The sequence below is a fragment of the Protopterus annectens genome, chromosome 2.part2, assembly GCF_019279795.1.
Source record: "Protopterus annectens isolate FY-2018-M chromosome 2.part2, PAN1.0, whole genome shotgun sequence".
Lineage (NCBI taxonomy): Eukaryota > Metazoa > Chordata > Ceratodontiformes > Protopteridae > Protopterus > Protopterus annectens.
Window position 1 is genome coordinate 480,883,075 of NC_056730.1, and position 19,169 is coordinate 480,902,243.

Sequence of the window (19,169 nt, forward strand, 5' to 3'; positions counted from 1 at the left end):
GCTATCACCTCAGCACGCAGGGTTTCGGAACTACAAGCCCTCATGGCTGTGCAGCCTTTCATCATTTTCCATCAGGACAGAGTTTCTTTACGAACCAATCCTTCATTTATGCCAAAGGTAGTATCCAGGGTAGCCTTGAATCAGGCTGTCCACTTACCTACCTTTTACCCTAATCCACAAAACAAAGGGGAGAGGTTACTGCATTACTTGGACATTCACAGACAGCTCCGCTATTACTTGGACAGAACAAAACCTTTCAGAAAGTCAGATCAACTCTTTGTGTCCTATGTTACAGGTGCTCAAGGGAAGCCTATTTCCAAACAGACAATCTCAAAATGGATAGCCCACTGCATACGCTTTTGTTACTCTTTTCATGGCAAAACTGTACCTACAGGCATCAGATCTCATTCCACAAGGGCCACAGCTACCTCTACAGCTTTCCTCAGGGGGGTTCCTACCAAAGATATTTTGGAAGCAGCCACTTGGAGTTCTGTACTTACTTTCTCCAAGCACTATCCCCTACCATTATACTTCAAAACTAGAGCGGGCTTTGCCACTGCAGTCTTGCAGGGCATCCTGGCTCCTCCTAGTTTCACTTGGTGCCTGCCACCCCTTTATTAGCTTTGGGATTCTACCCATCTGTTATGACTGCAGCTGTATGCACGATGAACATAGTACAGTTTTGTACCTACCATAAATGTAGATGTTCGAGTGCTAATACAGCTGCAGTCCAGGTTTCCCTCCCTCCTTCCCCTCTTGGGACAGGCCTTATGGCTAACACCTCCTCATACAGCCTCATTGGGCTATTCTTTTATGGTGTATTTGCTTGCAACTACTGTTTTTATTTGATTATATTGCATTTGCTGTTTTACATAAATTTATGTTTTGCCTTCCTTCTGGGGGCACCTGACATCTGGGGCAAGAAAAACTGAAGAAAATGGCGTCGGCTGGTTCTTTTATACCCCTGTCGCACTGACGTCAGGGAAGAAGCGACGACAACCAACGCCAGACCAAGACTTTGGAATTCGGCTGACAGAGGACCCGCCTGACGGCAGGAAAACCCATCTGTTATGACTGCAGCTGTATTAGCACTCGAACATCTACATTTATGGTAGGTACAAAACTGTACTTTTCTTCTTGTACTTTGCCTTCTGTAGACTAACAGGTATGGAGAGAGGTACTGCTACTCATACGTCTTCTGGCTTTTCCTGGTTAGGGGTTGCCACAGCGGATCATCTGTCTGCTCATGATTGGCAGTGGAGTTTTACGGTGTCGAGTTGCCAGCCCAGCACCCAACCTTCCACAGAAGGCGCAAACAGTCACACCTAGGGCCAATTTAGAGTGACCAGTTCGCCTACTGCATGTCTTTGGGATGTGGGAGGAAAGCGGAGCACCTGGAGAAAACCCACACGACCACAGGGAGGACATACAGACTCCACATAGAAGGCAGCCCAACCGAGAATCGAACTGGAGAACCTCTTGCTGTGAGGCGGCAATGCTAACTGCTGCACCACTGTGGCCGCCCATTTACTGCTACTCATACAAAGGTGGGAAAATGGAAGTATTTAGGTGACTTGAGAAAGTTTTAAGTCCCAGCTGCCCGAGTCCTGTGAGTTAAGGAAAATGGACCTAGTCCTACACATCTGTTGTTACTTTAATTGCAAAGCTTCGTTTTCCATCCATAGACTGGAAGTACCATGGTAAGTTCAGGCCTGTCTTTTGTTGTAAGATTCTGGAATCTAAGTTTGTAGAGATTTTATTATATGAAATGAGAACAAACTTCGTATTGTAGTCCTTGGTTGGATTTTCTGTCAATATCGGTCTCCTCTTTGAATCTGAGCAAGTTAAAGAAAAAGGCATTGCTCGTGGCTCACCCTTGAAAAGAATCACTTGAGTCTAAGTCTTACCTAGTTATCAGTTAAAAATTGCTGTACAAATACAGCATGTCTTGCTTGCAATGGGAAAGCATTACCTGGAACTGTGTCTACCTTAAAATGATGATTGGAAATGTTTGGCTGTTTTATAGCAAGTTGCTTAACTTATTTTGTCGTAAATGCTGCAGGGTCCGTTTTTCTTTAAGGTTCAATGTTAAGTTGTCTATCTCGCCTTCATTCTTGCTGGATGGGTTCGGAGCCGACCTCGGCTCCGACTCGGCCACTCTAAAAGCTCGAGAGTTGGTTCCACCGGCTCGAGGCTCCCCTTATATCCCACAATGCTAGGCGTGAGTTACCTCAGATCTCGTTTGCCGCTACAGCGATCGAGGTGTTGGTTTTCTACCGGCTTCTTGGTGAGTAAACTTTCAGTAAAGTTAGTATACTTAAACCCCTTTATTTTTAATTTTAACTCTTGTTTCCCTTAGTTTAGTGGAATTCTCTCCCTTTTTTCTCTAAAATCCCGTTTCTTCCCAACAAGAACTTATAAGTTCTTCCCTCGGGCCTTCAGGCCTTCTTCTTCCATTCCCTAGTTGTGTGTGTGTGTTTCTCTTAAATTAAAACCTTGATAGTTGTTTTATTTTTTTGAGTTTAAAAATAAGATAGGGTGTAATCAGTGTGTTTGACTGGGTGTGTGTGATTACACTTTTTTTCTAAGATGTCTAAAGACACAAAGGTCTCAGGCTTCAAGAAGTGTGATGTGTGCTGTCAGAAAATGTCTCTGACAGACGGTCACACTTCTTGTGTCTACTGCCTGGGGCCTTTGCACCTGCAGGACTCCTGTGCTGTATGCCACGGCTTCAGTCCCAGGGTCCTGCAGGAAAGAAAGAACAAATTGATCCTAAGAGGTTTACTCAAGCCTGAGGATTCCCTCTCTGTCTCTGGGAAGCCCTCCAAGGCTTCTAGGTCCTCTGCTCCAGCTACTGAGCCGAGACCTAAGGCTACTAAACCTCCGTCTACATCGGCTCCGGCTGGAGCCGATGAGTCTCAGTCTACAGTTTCTGTGGTTCCCTCGGCTCGGCTGGAGCCGAGGTATTAAATTCCTTGTCGGCTCCGACCAGACCTTCGGAGCCGACATCTAGGAAGAGATCTAGGTCACCATCCCTTGGCTCCGTTCATTCGGCTCCAGCATCTCCTCTGCTGTCTGAACGGAGCCATAAATCTCACTCCTCTAGGTCATCGAGGCTGTCTGATCATGACCTTCAGAGGGTAGTGAGTCGACTTCTTAAGTCCGAGGCACTGGCCCAAATGCTTCAGAGCCCGACTCATCAGTCGATGCCTGCCCCTGTCCATCAATATGTTCCTCCTCCGACTCTGTTGAGCTCAGAGCCGGGTCGTTTCGGAACCGAGACTGTGGTAGCGTCGGAGCCGACACAATTGTCTTCGGCTCCATCGTCGGCTCCGATTTCTTCCTTGGAAGGATCTTGGCGCGGACTTCCATCGTCGGCCCCGAGGGGGTGAGTGGCATCGGACCCTTGTCCGACCCCGCTCTCCCTCTCGGGGCTTCGGCGCTGGTAAGTTCGGCTCCGACATCGGCCTCAGAGCCATCACTGTCGGTGCCGAGGGAGGTTTTTAGCTTTTCGGAGCGGGGACCTCTGGCTCTGCCTGACAGGGGTGCGTTCGAGGTCATGCGGAGTGTGTCAGAACCTGGTTCTACCCCGCAGTCGGCTCCGTCCGCCCCCTCTTGGTGCCTCAGGTCAAGTCGACTCACTCCCTCATCCCAGACCGCAGAGAGCCAGCTCCTCAGGAATCCCCGTGGGGATCTCATCCTCTTCGAGGCCTCTCCTGTTTTGGCAGAAGAGCCCCTCGGAAGAGAAAGTGTAAGAGGAAACACATAGACTCACCTGAGTCCGTCACCTCTGACACAGATTTAGAGGATTCGAGGGTTCCCCGTTCCCCTTCTGAAGATGTCTCCTTTGCAGACATTCTGGAAATCCTTAAGCAGAGGGAAATTGGCCAGCCCTCAACCCTTCGGAGGATGAATCTGCGTACCTTGATGCGTGTGGTTCTCGACCTTCGACCTCCTGGGTGTCTCCCCTTTGACCCCCTCATGCAGGTGGTAGCAAAAGGCATGGACGGCTCCTGATTCGGTGGACCCCACTCCCAGGAGACCCTCAAAATTCATAACGGCACCAGCAGACAAACAGTTTTTGACAAAAGGAGTTTCTGTGGATGCTATGGTGGTTGCTGCTGCCACTAAGAAGGAACTAGCTGATTCTTCAGTACCTGTCCATCCACCTAACAAGGAATCTAGGTCCATGGACAGGTACGGGAAGCAGATGTTCTCGTCAGCGACATTTGCAATGCGTTCGCTGAACTACCTATGCCATTTTACTCGTCTTCAAAGGGACTTGATCAAAGAAGTGAGTGACATGTTGAAGGATCCTACAGCTGCGGGTTTTCAAGATAAGATGAACACTCAGCTGGCTACCCTGAACTCCATAGCCAACTCCTCCATGCCTCCTTTCTTATGCGGCTGATGGAGCGAGCAGGGCCGCAGGGACAGGTGTGGCCTTACGTAGGCATGCCTGGATGCGGCTATGCAATTTGCGGACCCCTTTAAAACGTCTTTCACTAATTCCCCATTCGATGGATCATCTCTCTTTGGTCCTCAAGTGAAAGAAACCTTGACTAGGTGCGAGACTGATGGCAAGACTCTTTCAGCCGGAGTCCGTTTTCTACTCCTTCTAGGCCTTACCCCAAAGGCCAGAAAAGTGGGAAAATGTGGTTCCGTAAACAATCTCAAGGGACTTCGCCTGACGCACAGAGTCGGTTCCCGCCAGAGGCAGAGGGGAACAACAATGGTAGACGCCGCCCTAGAGGCAGGGGGTCCGCAGAACCAGGGCAATCGAGAAACTTTCTCCGATAAGCCCTTTCAGCATCCCTGAGGTGTTGCCCGACTGTCCACCTTCGAGGCAGTCGGGGAAGATTGTCACTGTACCCAGAAGCCTGGCTATCCCTAACTCGAGACAAGTGGGTACAGTCCATTTCGAAGGCTATTCCATTCCCTTTGTTAGCATTCCAAACCGATCAAAAATCCCTTCCAGATGTTCCACCGCTCAAAGGGATATTGCAGCTTTGGAAATTTCAAAGCTGCTTGCAAAAGAGCAATTCAGCCAGTTCCAGCAGACCAGCAAGGATCCGGAATCTACTCCAGGTTCTTTTTAGTTCCAAAGAAAACAGGGGACTGGAGACCAACTTTGGATCTCAGTATCTTGAACAAGTCGGTCAAGAAAACAAGATTTCGGATGGTCACGCTGCAGTCCATCCTTCCCCTTTTGGGAAAAGGAAACTGGATGTGCTCTATAGACCTTCAGGATGCGTACTATCACATAAAAATGAACAGACGCTCCAGAAGATTCCTCTGCTTCAGGCTGGGAACCAGTCATTTTCAATTCAGGGCCCTGCCCTTTGGTCTCACCACTGCCCCCCGGGTGTTTACCAAATGCATGGCAGTGGTAGCTTCTCACCTGAGACGACAAGGATTCCAGGTGTTTCCATATTTGGACGACTGGCTCCTCACAGCTCCCACCAAGCATCTTCTTCTAATGGCCAGGGATTACACCTTTCGCATTTGTCAAAAGTTAGGCATTTCAATAAATTGCGAAAAGTCTGTTTTGTCACCTTGTCGTACTATTACCTTTATAGGCGCAAATCTAGACAGTCAACATGTCTGCGAGACTAACAGATCAGAGAATAACAGACATACACAAACTGGTCTCACTCCTCTTCAGCAACAACAGAATCAAAGCCAGGTTAGTTCTGAAAGTGTTAGGAATTATGGCGGCTGCCATACCTCTGCTTCTATTAGCCAGATTCCACATGAGAATCCTTCAATGGATGCTCTTTGCACAATGGTCATACCAGCAACTTCCGATGTCCCACACCATTATGATTACACAGGCATGCAGAAATCATCTTCTGTGGTGGATGTCTTCCCCTCAGCTCTTATTGGGAAGACCCTTTGTTCCTTCCCCTCCGGTTGCTACTCTGACAACGGACGCCTCCCTGATCGGGTGGGGGGGCATTATCAGGGCAGGACTGTCCAGGGCACATGGTAACCAGACGAATGCCACTTGCACATAAATGTTCTGGAGATGAGAGCAGTGCTTTTAGCGTTGCAAGCCCTTCAAGACTCTCTTCCCTTGGGAACGATTGCAATCCAGACAGACAACATGTCTGTAGTGTGGTATATCAACAAACAAGGCGGAACCAGGTCCTACCCCCTGTGTCGAGAAGCACTCAGACTGTGGCAATGGGCGATTTCTTCTCAGCGGTTTCTGATAGCAACGCACATCCCCGGGAAGTCCAATCAAATCGCGGACAAGTTGAGCAGAGCTATCCTCATGCCTCACGAGTGGTCTCTGAAAGACTCTGTTGAGAGAAATTTTTCTCAAGTGGGGTCAGCCTTGCTGCGACCTTTTTGCTACTCCCCAAAACAGCAAGTGCAGAGATTATTTCACACTATTCCCTTTACCAGGCCAGCCCAGCAGAGACGCTCTAGTCCAAGTTTGGCCCCGGGGACTTCTGTATGCATTTCCTCTCTTCCCACTAATCTCTCAAGTGATACAGAAAGCTATCGCTCAGAAGGCCTCGTTGATCCTCATTGCTCCTTACTGGCCTCGACAGGTGTGGTTCCCCTTTCTACATCATTTTCTATTGGAGTGACCTTGGCATCTGGACCTAGTTCCAGATCTTTTGATCCATCAGTCGGGTCAGTTTCATCGCTCCCTTCCCTCTCTGAACCTCACTGCTTGGTTCCTCCAGTTCCAACCTTAGCCAGGCTTCCTCAGTTATCTCACTCTGTTCGAGATATTTTGATAGCTTCCCATAAATCTTCCACTCGAAAGATTTATTTGAGTAAGTGGAAACGCTTCACATATTGGGCTCAAGAAAGGGACATAGATCCTTTCACTGCTTCCATCCAAATGGTCCTTGATTTTCTAGCTGAACTCTTCCATGCAGGTTCATCTCCTTCTACTCTTAAAGTTCAATTGGCAGCTATTTCTAACTTTCATGTGGGTATTTCAGAGTCTGCCATAATGTCCCACAAGCTTTGTAAAGCCTTTTTGAGAGGAGTTTTTCTACTCAGACCTCCTATAAGAAATCCTCCTCCTCCTTGGGACCTAAATTTAGTTCTTACTTCTTTGATTCTTTCCCCTTTCGAACCTGCAGCCTCCTGTTCTTTAAAATTGCTATCATGGAAGACTCTCTTTCTGGTAGCTATTACTTCAGCTAGAAGAATTTCAGAACTTCATGCACTTAGCTGTCGACCTCCTTATCTGTTGTTCCATAAGGACAGGGTATCCTTACGAACCAACCCGTCCTTTATGCCCAAGGTAGCCTCGACGTCTAACCTAAATCAAAGCATTGACCTCCCAGTGTTTTTTCCAGAATATTCCAGTAGGTCTGAACAAAAATTACACTGGCTAGATGTTCGTCAGTTAAGGTACTATTTGGATAGAACAAAACAATTCAGAAAATCTGACCAGCTGTTTGTCTCCTATGCAGAAGGCAGAAAGGGACTTTCAGTTTCAAAGGTATCATTATCTAGATGGCTAACGTCTCTGATTTCCCTTGTTTATGAAATTAGACACCAAAAGCTGCCTAATAAACCTAAGGCCCATTCCACCAGAGCTTTGGCTACTTCTATAGCCTTCCAAGACAGACTGCCTATTGACACCATTTGTGCAGCGGCTACTTGGGCTACTCCTCACACTTTCATTTCTCATTATAAGTTGGATTTAGCTTCTAGACATAGAGCTAACTTTGGTTCCACTGTTCTCAGGAGTCTGTTCCGATAGGCCACCTGGGACAAGGTGCTAGGGACGCGGTCCCATCCAGCAAGAATGAAGGCGAGATAGACAACTTAACATATAGAAGTTATGTTCTTACCATAACGTTCCATGTTAGTTGTCTTCTTCTCACCTTCTTCTTGCGTCCCACCCTCCTTCCCCCTGGCCTGGACAGACCTAGAGGAGTTGTGATTGTGACCTCTCTTTCTACCACCTCTTTCTTAGGCATATGCTGTTGTGCATATTTCCTGGATCAGGATGTAGGTCACCCTTCTTTCTCCCTGGTTTTTAGAGGTGGACTTTGTTTATAGTTATTCTGATACTATTATAAGCTGGGGTTAGCTTACAAACGAGATCTGAGGTAACTCACGCCTAGCATTGTGGGATATAAGGGGAGCCTCGAGCCGGTGGAACCAACTCTCGAGCTTTTAGAGTGGCCGAGTCGGAGCCGAGGTCGGCTCCGAACCCATCCAGCAAGAAGAAGGCGAGAAGAAGACAACTAACATGGAACGTTATGGTAAGAACATAACTTCTATTTTTCTCATGATTGTGTTCTTTTTTGTACACATTGTTGAAACATATATGTAAATAATACATTGAGTGAGTAGTTAGTTGGCTAAAGCATCACCAAGTAAATGTAGAGGCTGTGCAACTAACAGGAGCGTAAGGCAGAGTTTTACTCCTTTCTTGCTTTTTACTTGGTGTATGGACAAAAGAATTATCTAGGCAAGACCAACTTTAGATCTTTGTCTTCAGTTGTTTTTGTTAATTGTTTTTCTTAAATCAATTGCTTGTTTTCTATGAGTATAGGCTGTGTTTCGCTAACTAGGGCCTGGTAGTTATGCAGTGACCTTGGTTTCTTAGGGAAAACAAAAATCAGTCACACAAGTCATCAAAAACTGAGACTGAAACTTGAGGCTTACCAAGGTCAGTGGAGTTCACTGATGTGCGACTATGAGAGTATGTGAAGCATTATTCCTACCAATGAATACTGGTAAGAGCCAGACTATGTACATCAAGTGACCAGGTTCAGGGCCTGTCCATCTTAAAGTCCACAGACATGATATGGTTCTTATTCAGTTAATGACTTCTGTTTGGACTATGGAGTAGCGGCCCAGTTTTACTTAAATTAAATTATTTGGTTTAATACTGAAATACTACTGAAGGCTGGCCTGTTGGGTTAGGGCTTGTGATCCCAAGTAAGCCATTTGTTTTAAGCCTCAGCCAGGAGGGTGTGATTGACTAAAGGTAGCTGTCTGTCATCCAGAGGGTAGTGCATGGGCCTTGTACAATTACTAATCCCCAGCTAGGAGGGTGAGATCAAGTGATAAGATGTCAGCCATCTCTTATCCTGAAGACAGGGTGTTATTCACTTAATGAGCCAAAGCCAGGAGGGGAGAGACTGAGTGACCAAAAGCTAGCTCTCTGTCATTCAAATGTAAGGAATTGACATTGGGTAGTTAATAAACCCCACCCAGGAGGGTAAGATTTAGTGAGGCCAGTTGTCTCTCATCCTGAAGGTGAGATGTCAGCACTGTTTACTTAGTGAGCCCAAGCCAAGAGGGCAGTAGCCCAAAAGCCGTCCATTTCTCATCCAAAAAGTAGTGTGTGGGCTTTGTTCAGTTGGCAAATCTGGCTGTTAAGTGGATGAGATCTATTGCTCATACATAAGCTGTGTATCATCTCATCCTGAAGGTAGACTGTAGGTCTTGTGCAGTTAATAAGGCCCAGCTGTGAAGGTGAGATCTAATGACCAGATGTCAACTGTTTCTCCTGCTGTGGGATGTTAGCATTGTTCGTGTATAGCTGGGGCTCACTTTGAGCAACCAGATGCTAGCCTGTCATCCAGGAGGAAGTATGTGGGCTGGTGCCCTGGAAGAGCTGTCTGGTAGCAGTCTATGAAGCATTGGTAAAAAGTGTGGGAGGATATCATACTGGCTTGCTTCTGCATGGGAATTACAGTACTTTAATCTCCCACATTAGCATTTCAGAAATGCTACAGAAGAGATTCTGTAAAAGAAAGCTCTGTGTCACGATTTTGAGATGCTGATCATTTCCCTTCATCTCCACTGTCCAGCTGTAGAAGGAACTGCATCGTTTATTTAGAGGATCACAGTGACAGATTCCAAGTCAGGGAGGAAGGGAGCATAAAGCAACCAGCACAAGTAAATGTATACTGCACTAGGACTGGAAATGTGCTAGAGAGCTAAGGGGTGTACTGACAGGAATATTATGCAGGTTGAAGGTATTCCTTTTCAACGACGTAAGTAGCTGTCTTAACATAATTTAGACAGGGAGAGACATGCATATTGATTGGGAACTGTGTGTTTTATGTTTGTAATGCTGTTTTTCCCATGTTCCTAATCCATTTCTATTTTCCAATATTATTTTAGATGGATGGAAGCTTGCTTACATGAAGAACTTCCTCCAACTACTGAACTGGAAGAAGGACTAAGGAATGGAGTTTATCTTGCTAAGCTTGCCATTTTCTTTGCCCCAAAAGTTGTTTCTGAAAAGAAAATATATGATTTGGAACAAACACGGTATAAGGTAGGTCTCATCTTCTCTCTTGTTTGCCATTTATCTTGAAGTAGCTCAGTGTACGTTTTGGATCCCCTTTTCTTCACTTGGAAATAGTAAATCAAAAGAAATGTTATTTCCTGATTGCCTGCACTTAATATTTTCTAATAATTAAAGCTTTCTAATTTCCTACTGTTATATCCCTAGTCATTCTTCTGATGCAAGTAATCAGCAGTTAAAAGGTGCCTAGCAGGTGTAAAGCTGGCAATTAGCTTGACTGTTCATTAAAACAATGGAAGACGTACACACTCTTAAAAGTGTAAATTAAAAATGAGAATATCTGAATAACAGCCATATCATCTGGCTGGGATCAGTGTTGTAGTTTATTCAACTGGTGTCCTGGGCAGCAGTCAGAGTACCAAAGAAAACAGGCTTTATATTTCAGCTTGTGCTAGGGCCTAGTCTCCTTGCTGCTATGTCACCTGCAGTTTCTTAAAAAGAATTCCAGTACTGCACTTGTGCTCAGTTGAGAACTGTCAACCATTCTTAACAGCTTACACCCTTCGCAAGTGCGCACCTTTGTCCTGCCCTAGTTACAGCACTGGCTGGGATTAATACATGTGTGCAAATGCTATTTATTTAGTTCCTTGTATTATGGTAGGAAAGCTTTTAAAGAATGTAGTCATGGACATACAATCTACTTCAGGGTAAGCACACCATGTGTCTTATTTAGGTGAAGAGTATTTTGATGTACAGTGTGACGTGTATTTCTTCCACTGTTATGAAAAAAAAAATTCCTTTCTTCAAAGTTAAAACAAGGCTGCCAGTCTGCATCCGATGGGACATTGATCTTGAGCTCAGTCCCAGGGTCAACCTCTTCAGGTTTGACAAACAGAGGATAGATAAAATGGTAAGGGTAAGGATAAGGATAAAGATAAAGAAAGGCAGGGATGGAGAGAGAGAAAGAGTAAGCATAACATGGATAAGCCTGATAAAGACAGAAATCAGGATTCCTCCTCAGGACTTTCTAAGAAACCTCAATCTGCAAAATTGTCACCTGCTCATTCCTAGTCTTGGATCACTCAGGTTCCAGTTTGAACTGTCTCATTAGCCTTCTATTAAATTGGTCAGGGTAGTGTGCTGCCCTTGTCCGAAGTGGAATTGAAAAGAAATTATCTTTCCTGTACCCTTTCATCTGTAAGGTATTTTAGACTTTTCAGAAGCTATATTGTCACCATTGTTTAACTTGACTGTGGGAAGATGAAGGGTTTCATCAAAGTCCAGTAAAAATTTTGTCTCAGTTCATCTCCCCCGAGACCACAGTTGCCCAAATCAGGACAGTGTATTTAACAGTAGTATGAATACTAAGTGCCATTTTTAAGTCAATAAAATTTATATTCTATCTAAAACTCTGGAAGAGGTTGGTGTGGACTTAAGAGAACTTGGAGAAGCATGAACAATCCCAGTGTTTATTACCTTGCAAATACAGTGTACTGTGTTAGTATAGATGTCTTGACTGAAATCACTGTTGCAGTGTTCCTGACATATTGGTTGTCACTGATGCCTGGCCTGGATGCCAAAGCTTTACCCATCGTAGGGCATATATCTGATGCATGACCTCAGCTCATATTCATTGGGGTATAAAGATGGATGTACAAGCGTGGCTCCTCAGACTCTCACCTCCAGCCCAAATGCAGATCATGTGGTTGTTAGACTCTTCATTGTTTGGTCAATGCCAACTTTGTTCTGTTCGTCTGTCCGATAAATGCTGCATTTGGAAGCCTTTCTTTTTGTCTTTGAATTCTTGATAAGTTTGTAGATGTCAGCTAGGAGGGGTGAGTGAGGTAGGTAGATTCCATACTAAGTGTCTTTTTTGCTTAGGCCAGAACACTGTCACAAATCTTGCTCTGTCAGTCATTCATTCCAGAAACCCTTAGGTGTAGGCTCTCTACTCTCAACACTTTCCTGGAGACCCAGCGTTTTAAACTCTTAGCCCAGTTCAGGATGGCTTACTCTGCACCGATGGGCATCCGTCTGCCACTGAAGAAAAAAAAACTTGAGGCCTAGAATGGATCTGCATTCCAGTCTTTCTGACTCCACTGTGCCCGCTGAGGTTTTAGAACCTGCATTACATTAGGCTACGTTTCAGTTGCCCAGTACCGAGACCCTGTCAGGCCAGTATGGCTACTGTAGCCTTGCAGACTGCTGATATATCCGAGGAACCACATCTGATTTCAGACCAGCAGCACAGCATTCTTCAAGTTAGAGTTGGAGAAAAAAAAAATCAAGCTTTCTAATAGATGTCAAACATGGTTCTGATCCTTTGCATCTCATCTAGGCAGACATCCCACCTAAAAAGAAAAAGAATACTAATCGTGTTTCCTCCCCCTCAACAACAAAAGAGATGGAGTGTTTTTTTTTTTTTTCATACAGACTATTCAAAGCTATTATGTCTTTGAAGCCTCCCACCCCTTTTCGGGTCTCCACAGGCCACCCCTGTTAAGCCTACTCTGGTTTCCTCGTTCTGTGATGAGGAGTAGGATTGTGACTCTGACCATTCCTGTAAACTGCACTCTCCAGGACAGAGCTCTCCCAATGAAGTGGACTCCTTCTCATCAAATTCCCATATAGAAGAGGCTTCTTTTGGAGAAACTATACAGAGCATGATGAAACACTTTTACTGGCAGTCCATGAAGATTACTGATGTTAAGAAGCGGTACAACACCCTCTTGGCAATGGATACCCATGTCCCTTCCCCAGTCCCTCCTGTGCTTGAGGCTTTCCAGGGCACGTTTCAGTCCATCTCTTCTGCACCTGATTCTCAGCCATCTGTTCCTAAGAGACCAGACAGATTTTACAAGGTCTCTGATGACCTGAAATATCTATATAAGAACCCTGTGGCAGACTCTTCTGCAGTGTCTCTCTCCCTCTTCAGATAAGCCTTCCAGTCTCACTTGCTTTTAGGGCAATTAAATACTGGGCTCAAATGACAACGTATTTGAGTTCTGTTCTTCACTGCTTAAACAGTTTTCTTGGAGCCTCCTACAGGAGACTGTAAGCAACAGATGCAGAGGTTACTTTCCCAGGTCACTCAGATGGCCAGATACAGCAATAAATGCAGTTATGATGCTGTGGATTCTTTTAGGGCAACTGTATGGGACCTGTTATCCTCTGCTATGCATGGCTTTGCAGTCATCCAGTGACTGGGGATTTTAAATCAAAAGTTCTGGACAAAAACTTGCTGTTTACCTCTCAGGCAGCCAATCTGGTTCAAAGCACTCCAAGACCAAGGTAAGATCATAAAAGACTGCAGGCCATCGTACTTTCCTCTGTTCCTAGAATACCATAGGAACTACACAGCTAAATCTACCTCCTCCATTGAAGGGATCAGAGGACAGCCCAGAAACTAAGAAAACCGCCCAGTAAAAGATGCTTCAAAAAGTCCCCAAAGGAACCTCCAGTGAGAGGCCACCCTTTGGAGGCAAAAACCTGCAACTACCCCTGTAGCATCACTTTCTTTCTCCCCATCCCTATTAATCCCTATTATCTCTCTATCTCTCTGGCCAGGTGGGAAGCTGTTACCACAGACAAGTGGGTCCTCACCATTATCAGGGAAGGTTATGCCATGTCTTGAGAAGACATTCTACCTATGAGAGACATCCCACTGCTGCCTCCAAGTCAGATATCCCTTCTGACTGCCATTATTCAAGACCACCGTCATGATAGTTTCAAAGGAATTCATGGGAAAATGGTTTTATTACAGGATTTTCCCAGTTCCAAGAAAAGAAGAGCAATGGAGACCCATCCTGAACACTTACTTGATGGTACCATCTTTCAGAATGCTGTCTCCAGAGTCTTCAACCTTTCATCCTCCTACAGGCTTTCTTAGTGTCATTTCAGCTCAAGGGCATGTGCCTAGACATTATCATTCATTCCTCTAGCAGGAATTTCCTCAGGGTCTCCTCTGACTTCTTGCATTTTCCGTTCACTGCTCTGCCTTTTGGTCTTTCCACAGCCCCAAGAGTGATCACAAAGTGTCTAACACTTGTAGCTTTCTGACACAGTTAAGGGATTCAGATTTTCCCATACTTAGATGACCTTCTGATCTAAGCTCTTTCCCCAGAGATGATTCTTCAGTATCATCAATTCACACTCCGTCTTCTGACAGGTCTTGGTTTACTGTAAACTACCCACAGGTCTGGGTTTACTATAAACTACCAAAAATTGCACATGGTCCCTACACAGGACCTGTTGGCTCTGGGATGCAGGTTGGACACATGGAAAATACATGCCTTCCTCCCACAGGAGAAGGTTCTCGGACTGTCCATTTACTTATAGGAACTGTCCACCGCAACCCATTGCTTTGCATGGGAGATGCTAAGGGCTTTGGGATTCATGACAGCCACAATCCCTGTGCTTCCTCTGGCTAGACTCCATATGAGGAAAATTGAATGGTACCTGAAGTTTGTATGGTCACAGCACTGTCACCCCTTCGATACCCCATTCCCTTCCTTCCTTATCTTAAGAAGCAGCTTTTGTGGTGGAAGGGACCGATCATTCTCAACCCAGGATTACCTTTCACACCACTTTCTCCTCCACAGGTTCACATGGATACTGCAGACCAGGTGTGAGGGGCTTGGACAGGATCACACCAAGTATAGGAGAAATGGCAACCCCCATTTCCTGAAGGAGCACATAAACCTAAAAGAAATGAGGGCCGTTTTGTAGGCTGTACCAATTTTCACCCGCCCTTGGAGACCAGGACCACTCAACATGTGGTACATAAACAGGGAGGCACCAGATCTTGCCAACTTTGCAGGTTAGCACAGAAAGCTTGGAGTGACAGCAGTAATGAACATCAAACCCACATCCACGTACATCCCCTCAGGACAGTGTGCTAGCAGACCCCATAAGTCTCTTCAAGGAGGAACTCCACAGGTGGATCTTGAACATAGATGTCTTCCACAACATCACACTTCAGTGGGGAATTCCTCAAGTAGACCTCTTTGCTTCATCAAGCAACCATTTAACTCCCCAGTTCTTCACTAGGAACCCTTGCCTCACAACCTACAGGACAGTTGCCTTATTTCCATTGGACAAGGAAGATCCTCTATGCCTTCCCTTCTGTGCCTCTGATTCCAACAACTGCTTTCAAAGCACAAAAAGAGAGAGAAACAGACCATTTTTACTGGCTTCATTTTAGCATGGTCCTCCTTTATTCCTGTTGCTCCACATATGTGGACCCAGGCAATCCTCATATCCTGTTCTGTCTCAATGTATGCATTCAGGCCACTCATCATCAGCACCAGTTCATGCTGTTCTGTATTATGTAGTAGGTTCTGCAATGCTGTATGAATGTTCTTGCTTCCTTACTATCACAACCCCGCTGTGGGGCATAGGGTGAGATTATGAATACTGCCCCATTATTACACTGGAGTCTGATTACCATGAGTCTGTCACTAATTCTGATGATATCCCTCACTATCTTCTGAAGCCTCTCACTAAAATTCCCACAATATTTCTAGCCTCTCCTTCTCAATCCACTGGTCGCATAGCAAATCTTCAGCTGTTGGGGCCGACCTTGCTGCAGTCTCTTTGCATCTCCCCACAACACCAAGTGCAGCAAGTTGTATGCTCTAATCTCTCCAGAGGGGGACTCATCAAGAGATGCTGTGACACTTACAGATGGCTCCCGGGACTCCTTTATGCTTCTCCTCTAGCACTTTTGATACCCAAATTTCTCCAGAAAGCTTTGGCGAAGATGATCATAGTCATCCTCATAGGCCCCTACTGGCCTCAACAAGTGTGGTTTCCTGTGGCCTCATCTACTGCACCCTCCCTGGGTCCTGGGATCAGACTGAGGTCTACACAGTCATGTATTGGAGGTCACTTCTCCCAATCTTTCAATCCCTCAAGTTGAATGCATGGTTTCCTCAAATCCTATGATCGTTAGATAGTGCATGTTTCCTCCATCAGTTGTTCATATCCTAACTTCTTCCCAGAAACCTTCTACACATACGGTTTACAAAAGCAAATGGAAAGGATTCTCTCTTTGGGTGACTGAAAATAATTCTGACCCTTAAGACTTGCAGAATGGCTGCACATGGAGTAACAGCTTAATTTCAACTTTCCCAGTTTGAAAACAAGCTGAGAAAAGAGAGCCAGTGAATTTGTCTTTTGGGGTAAATATTTACTGGCTAGTGAGTGCACTGCCTGGATCCCAGCAAAAAAGAAAGTCAGAAAACCTGAAAGAAAATCTGTCACAAAAGGTGAGGAGAAAACATTGGCTGGGAAGAATTTTGCAGCTATTCAGCAAAACAAAAATAGGTCATGTTCCAGCTTTGGTGCAAAACATGACATTCAGTAATCTAAAGGGGAAAAAAAAGTCAAATGTGTTCAGAACTGGTTAAAATAAACAAAGCACTGAATGCGTATATCAAAAGGCTGGAAAATATGAAAGAAGGTTTAAACAGATTTTCAGCTGAGCTGATGAAACTGTAAAAATCAGAGGTTGAAATAAAAGTAAAAGCCGTCTGAGTACGAGAATGCGCAAGAAGAGATGTTTCAAAAAATGGTAGAATTGGTGGACAGAGGGTGTAGGGAAAACCTGATATGTTCCACTATAATAGAGAAACTGGAAGGAACAGACTGCATTCATTTTATGAAAGTGCAAATAAAGCAACTGGACTGGCATTCTACAACAGGAGTTAATTGAAAGGGCACATCACAAGTTATGCTTCAAACCAGGCTATGAGAAAGCAGCTAAGACCTTTAATAGTAAAGATACAATCCTACCAGCAGAAAAAGTTGATTCTGACAAAACTGTGGCAGAAGGACAAGGTATGAAAAGTTGGAGACAGTAGAGTGCTTGTGGAAAATGATTACTCACTGTACACCATTCAGAAGAGGAGCAAATGTATTCCAGCAGTCAGGGAATGTCAAGAAGCAGGTATGAATATGCAAGCTGTTATATCCAGCTGTCTTCAGAATATTTTTTCCTGGAGGGTTCAGTTAATTATTTTGATGTAGAACATGCCAAGGAAGAAATATAAAAAGTTTGTCCAACAAAACATGAGCTATCAAACAGAAGGGGATTCTTCTTCTTCTTTTTCTGATGATAAAACTCTGGGACTATGCCAGCAAAATCTTTTACAGTGTTTCAAAGGAAAATGCTTGAGAGACCAATAAAAGCCCAGGAGTGGATTATAGAAGAACTAAGAGTCCATTGGAAATTAACCAGACTGGATTTGGGAGATGGAGTTCAGCAGGAAGAAAACCAGGAACTCAGAAATTAATGAATAAATATGGGGTTACAAAGCATCAATTACATTTATGAAATATGATGGAACAAGAAAATGTTGACATAATGGACTTGTTAAACTTGTAAGGGATTGCAAGGCGTACGCCCTACTTAATGTCATTAAAGTTTGAAAGAACATAAAGGAGAGGAGGTGGGCAAGAGTTTAAGTAAAACAAATTTTGTTTTTAATATTTTTATAATGCATGACATGTACTGCATGCTATAAAGTAAAGCCTTTTCGGTTACTTTTGTATTTAATAGGGCAATATTCTAATTTGTCCCTTTCTTGTTCAGCTTTGAGAAATGTAGACATTGCAATGTAAAAGAAGAAAGCCTGAACAGAAGAGCATGATGTAAATAAAACTTCTCAACTTTTTCTTACTTTTGCATAGGAGAATGACTGGACTAAGACCCTTAGCTTGATCTGATAGCAGGTTTTAGGGAAACGCTGAATATAAAGAAAAGTTTTCCTTTAGCAGATAAATGTTCACAATGTAACATGAGAAGCTTGTAGTGGAAGCCAACTATATATCTGGTTCTTGTGTTTCTGTGGAGACGTGCTAATAAGGTCTATAAAACAGTCAAGGCATTCTTTCAATACCTAGGAGATATTTTCTGAAAGCATTCTAGTTGTTTTCTACATCTGGGAGATGAATAAAGAAAACAAAAACAATACTTGGTGTAAGTAGAAGCACAGGCTATACCATGCGTCTTAGCATGGATAACCATCATAGGTTAATTCAAGCCTTTGAGTGTAGCTGTCAGGGGACAATTGTTCCTATTAGAAGGGTTAAACTTCATTATTTGTAGATGTACATGTTTGTGTTTGTATTAAATCAGTAGGTTCTGGGGGTATTCTGGGTGCATATTTGTTTTTCTTTTTTGAGGGTTTTCATTAAAACAAAAAACCTTGTCAGATGTGACATAGTTTCTTGTCATATCCGTTAGAACCTTTGTAAAATATCAACCTGACAGTGTATGCATGTAACACAAAACCTGAAACTAGACATTTAAAAAAAGCTGTTGTATGTAACAGGTGAGGATAATAACTTATCTTAATGACAACATTTTCCGTATATTTAAATGTGAATAGTCTCACAGATGTACAAAAAAAGTAGTGAACTATATTAAATGCAGAGTGCAAATATCTGTGCTACAGGAGACACATCTGGAAAGAACTGAGCATGTGTATTTGATAGAGAGGATTTCTGGATGATTGATTATTCAGCGGAATATACTGATAGAAGAGGAAAAAAAGATGGCAATGGTATATTTCTAGTGCTAAGGGGCAAGTGCAGACAATTACACTGGCATGTATTTCTATTCCATCTAAGACTGCTACAATGGAGCTTAAGAAAATTTAGGAGAAGTAAGTAATCAGTTTTCAGCACAGAATATTACTTAGAGGTGTGGACTGGAATTTGATTTGCAACAGTGAGGATGCATGTAGATTCATAGATTAGTACTAGGCTAACTGCCTTTGTGGGCCATTTTAAGCCTAGCCAATTACCCCATGTGAGAATCGAACCCTGCACCTTGTGTGTATAATAAACACCTTAACCATTATGCCAACCTCCTGTGCGGGGGTAAGAAGAGAAAGTATAACGAGGGTAGATTTATGAA

General features: G+C 44.1%; 1 protein-coding gene across 1 annotated transcript in view; it reads left to right on the forward strand.

The window, feature by feature from the left end:
* The window catches only part of IQGAP2 (IQ motif containing GTPase activating protein 2), a gene marked incomplete in the record, with an annotated part of 4,327,392 nt that overhangs the window by 1,090,364 nt on the left and 3,217,859 nt on the right, over positions 1-19,169 (forward strand). The window contains 1 exon segment of the mRNA XM_044063965.1: positions 10,120-10,276. Coding sequence (XP_043919900.1) covers positions 10,120-10,276 — 157 coding nt within the window.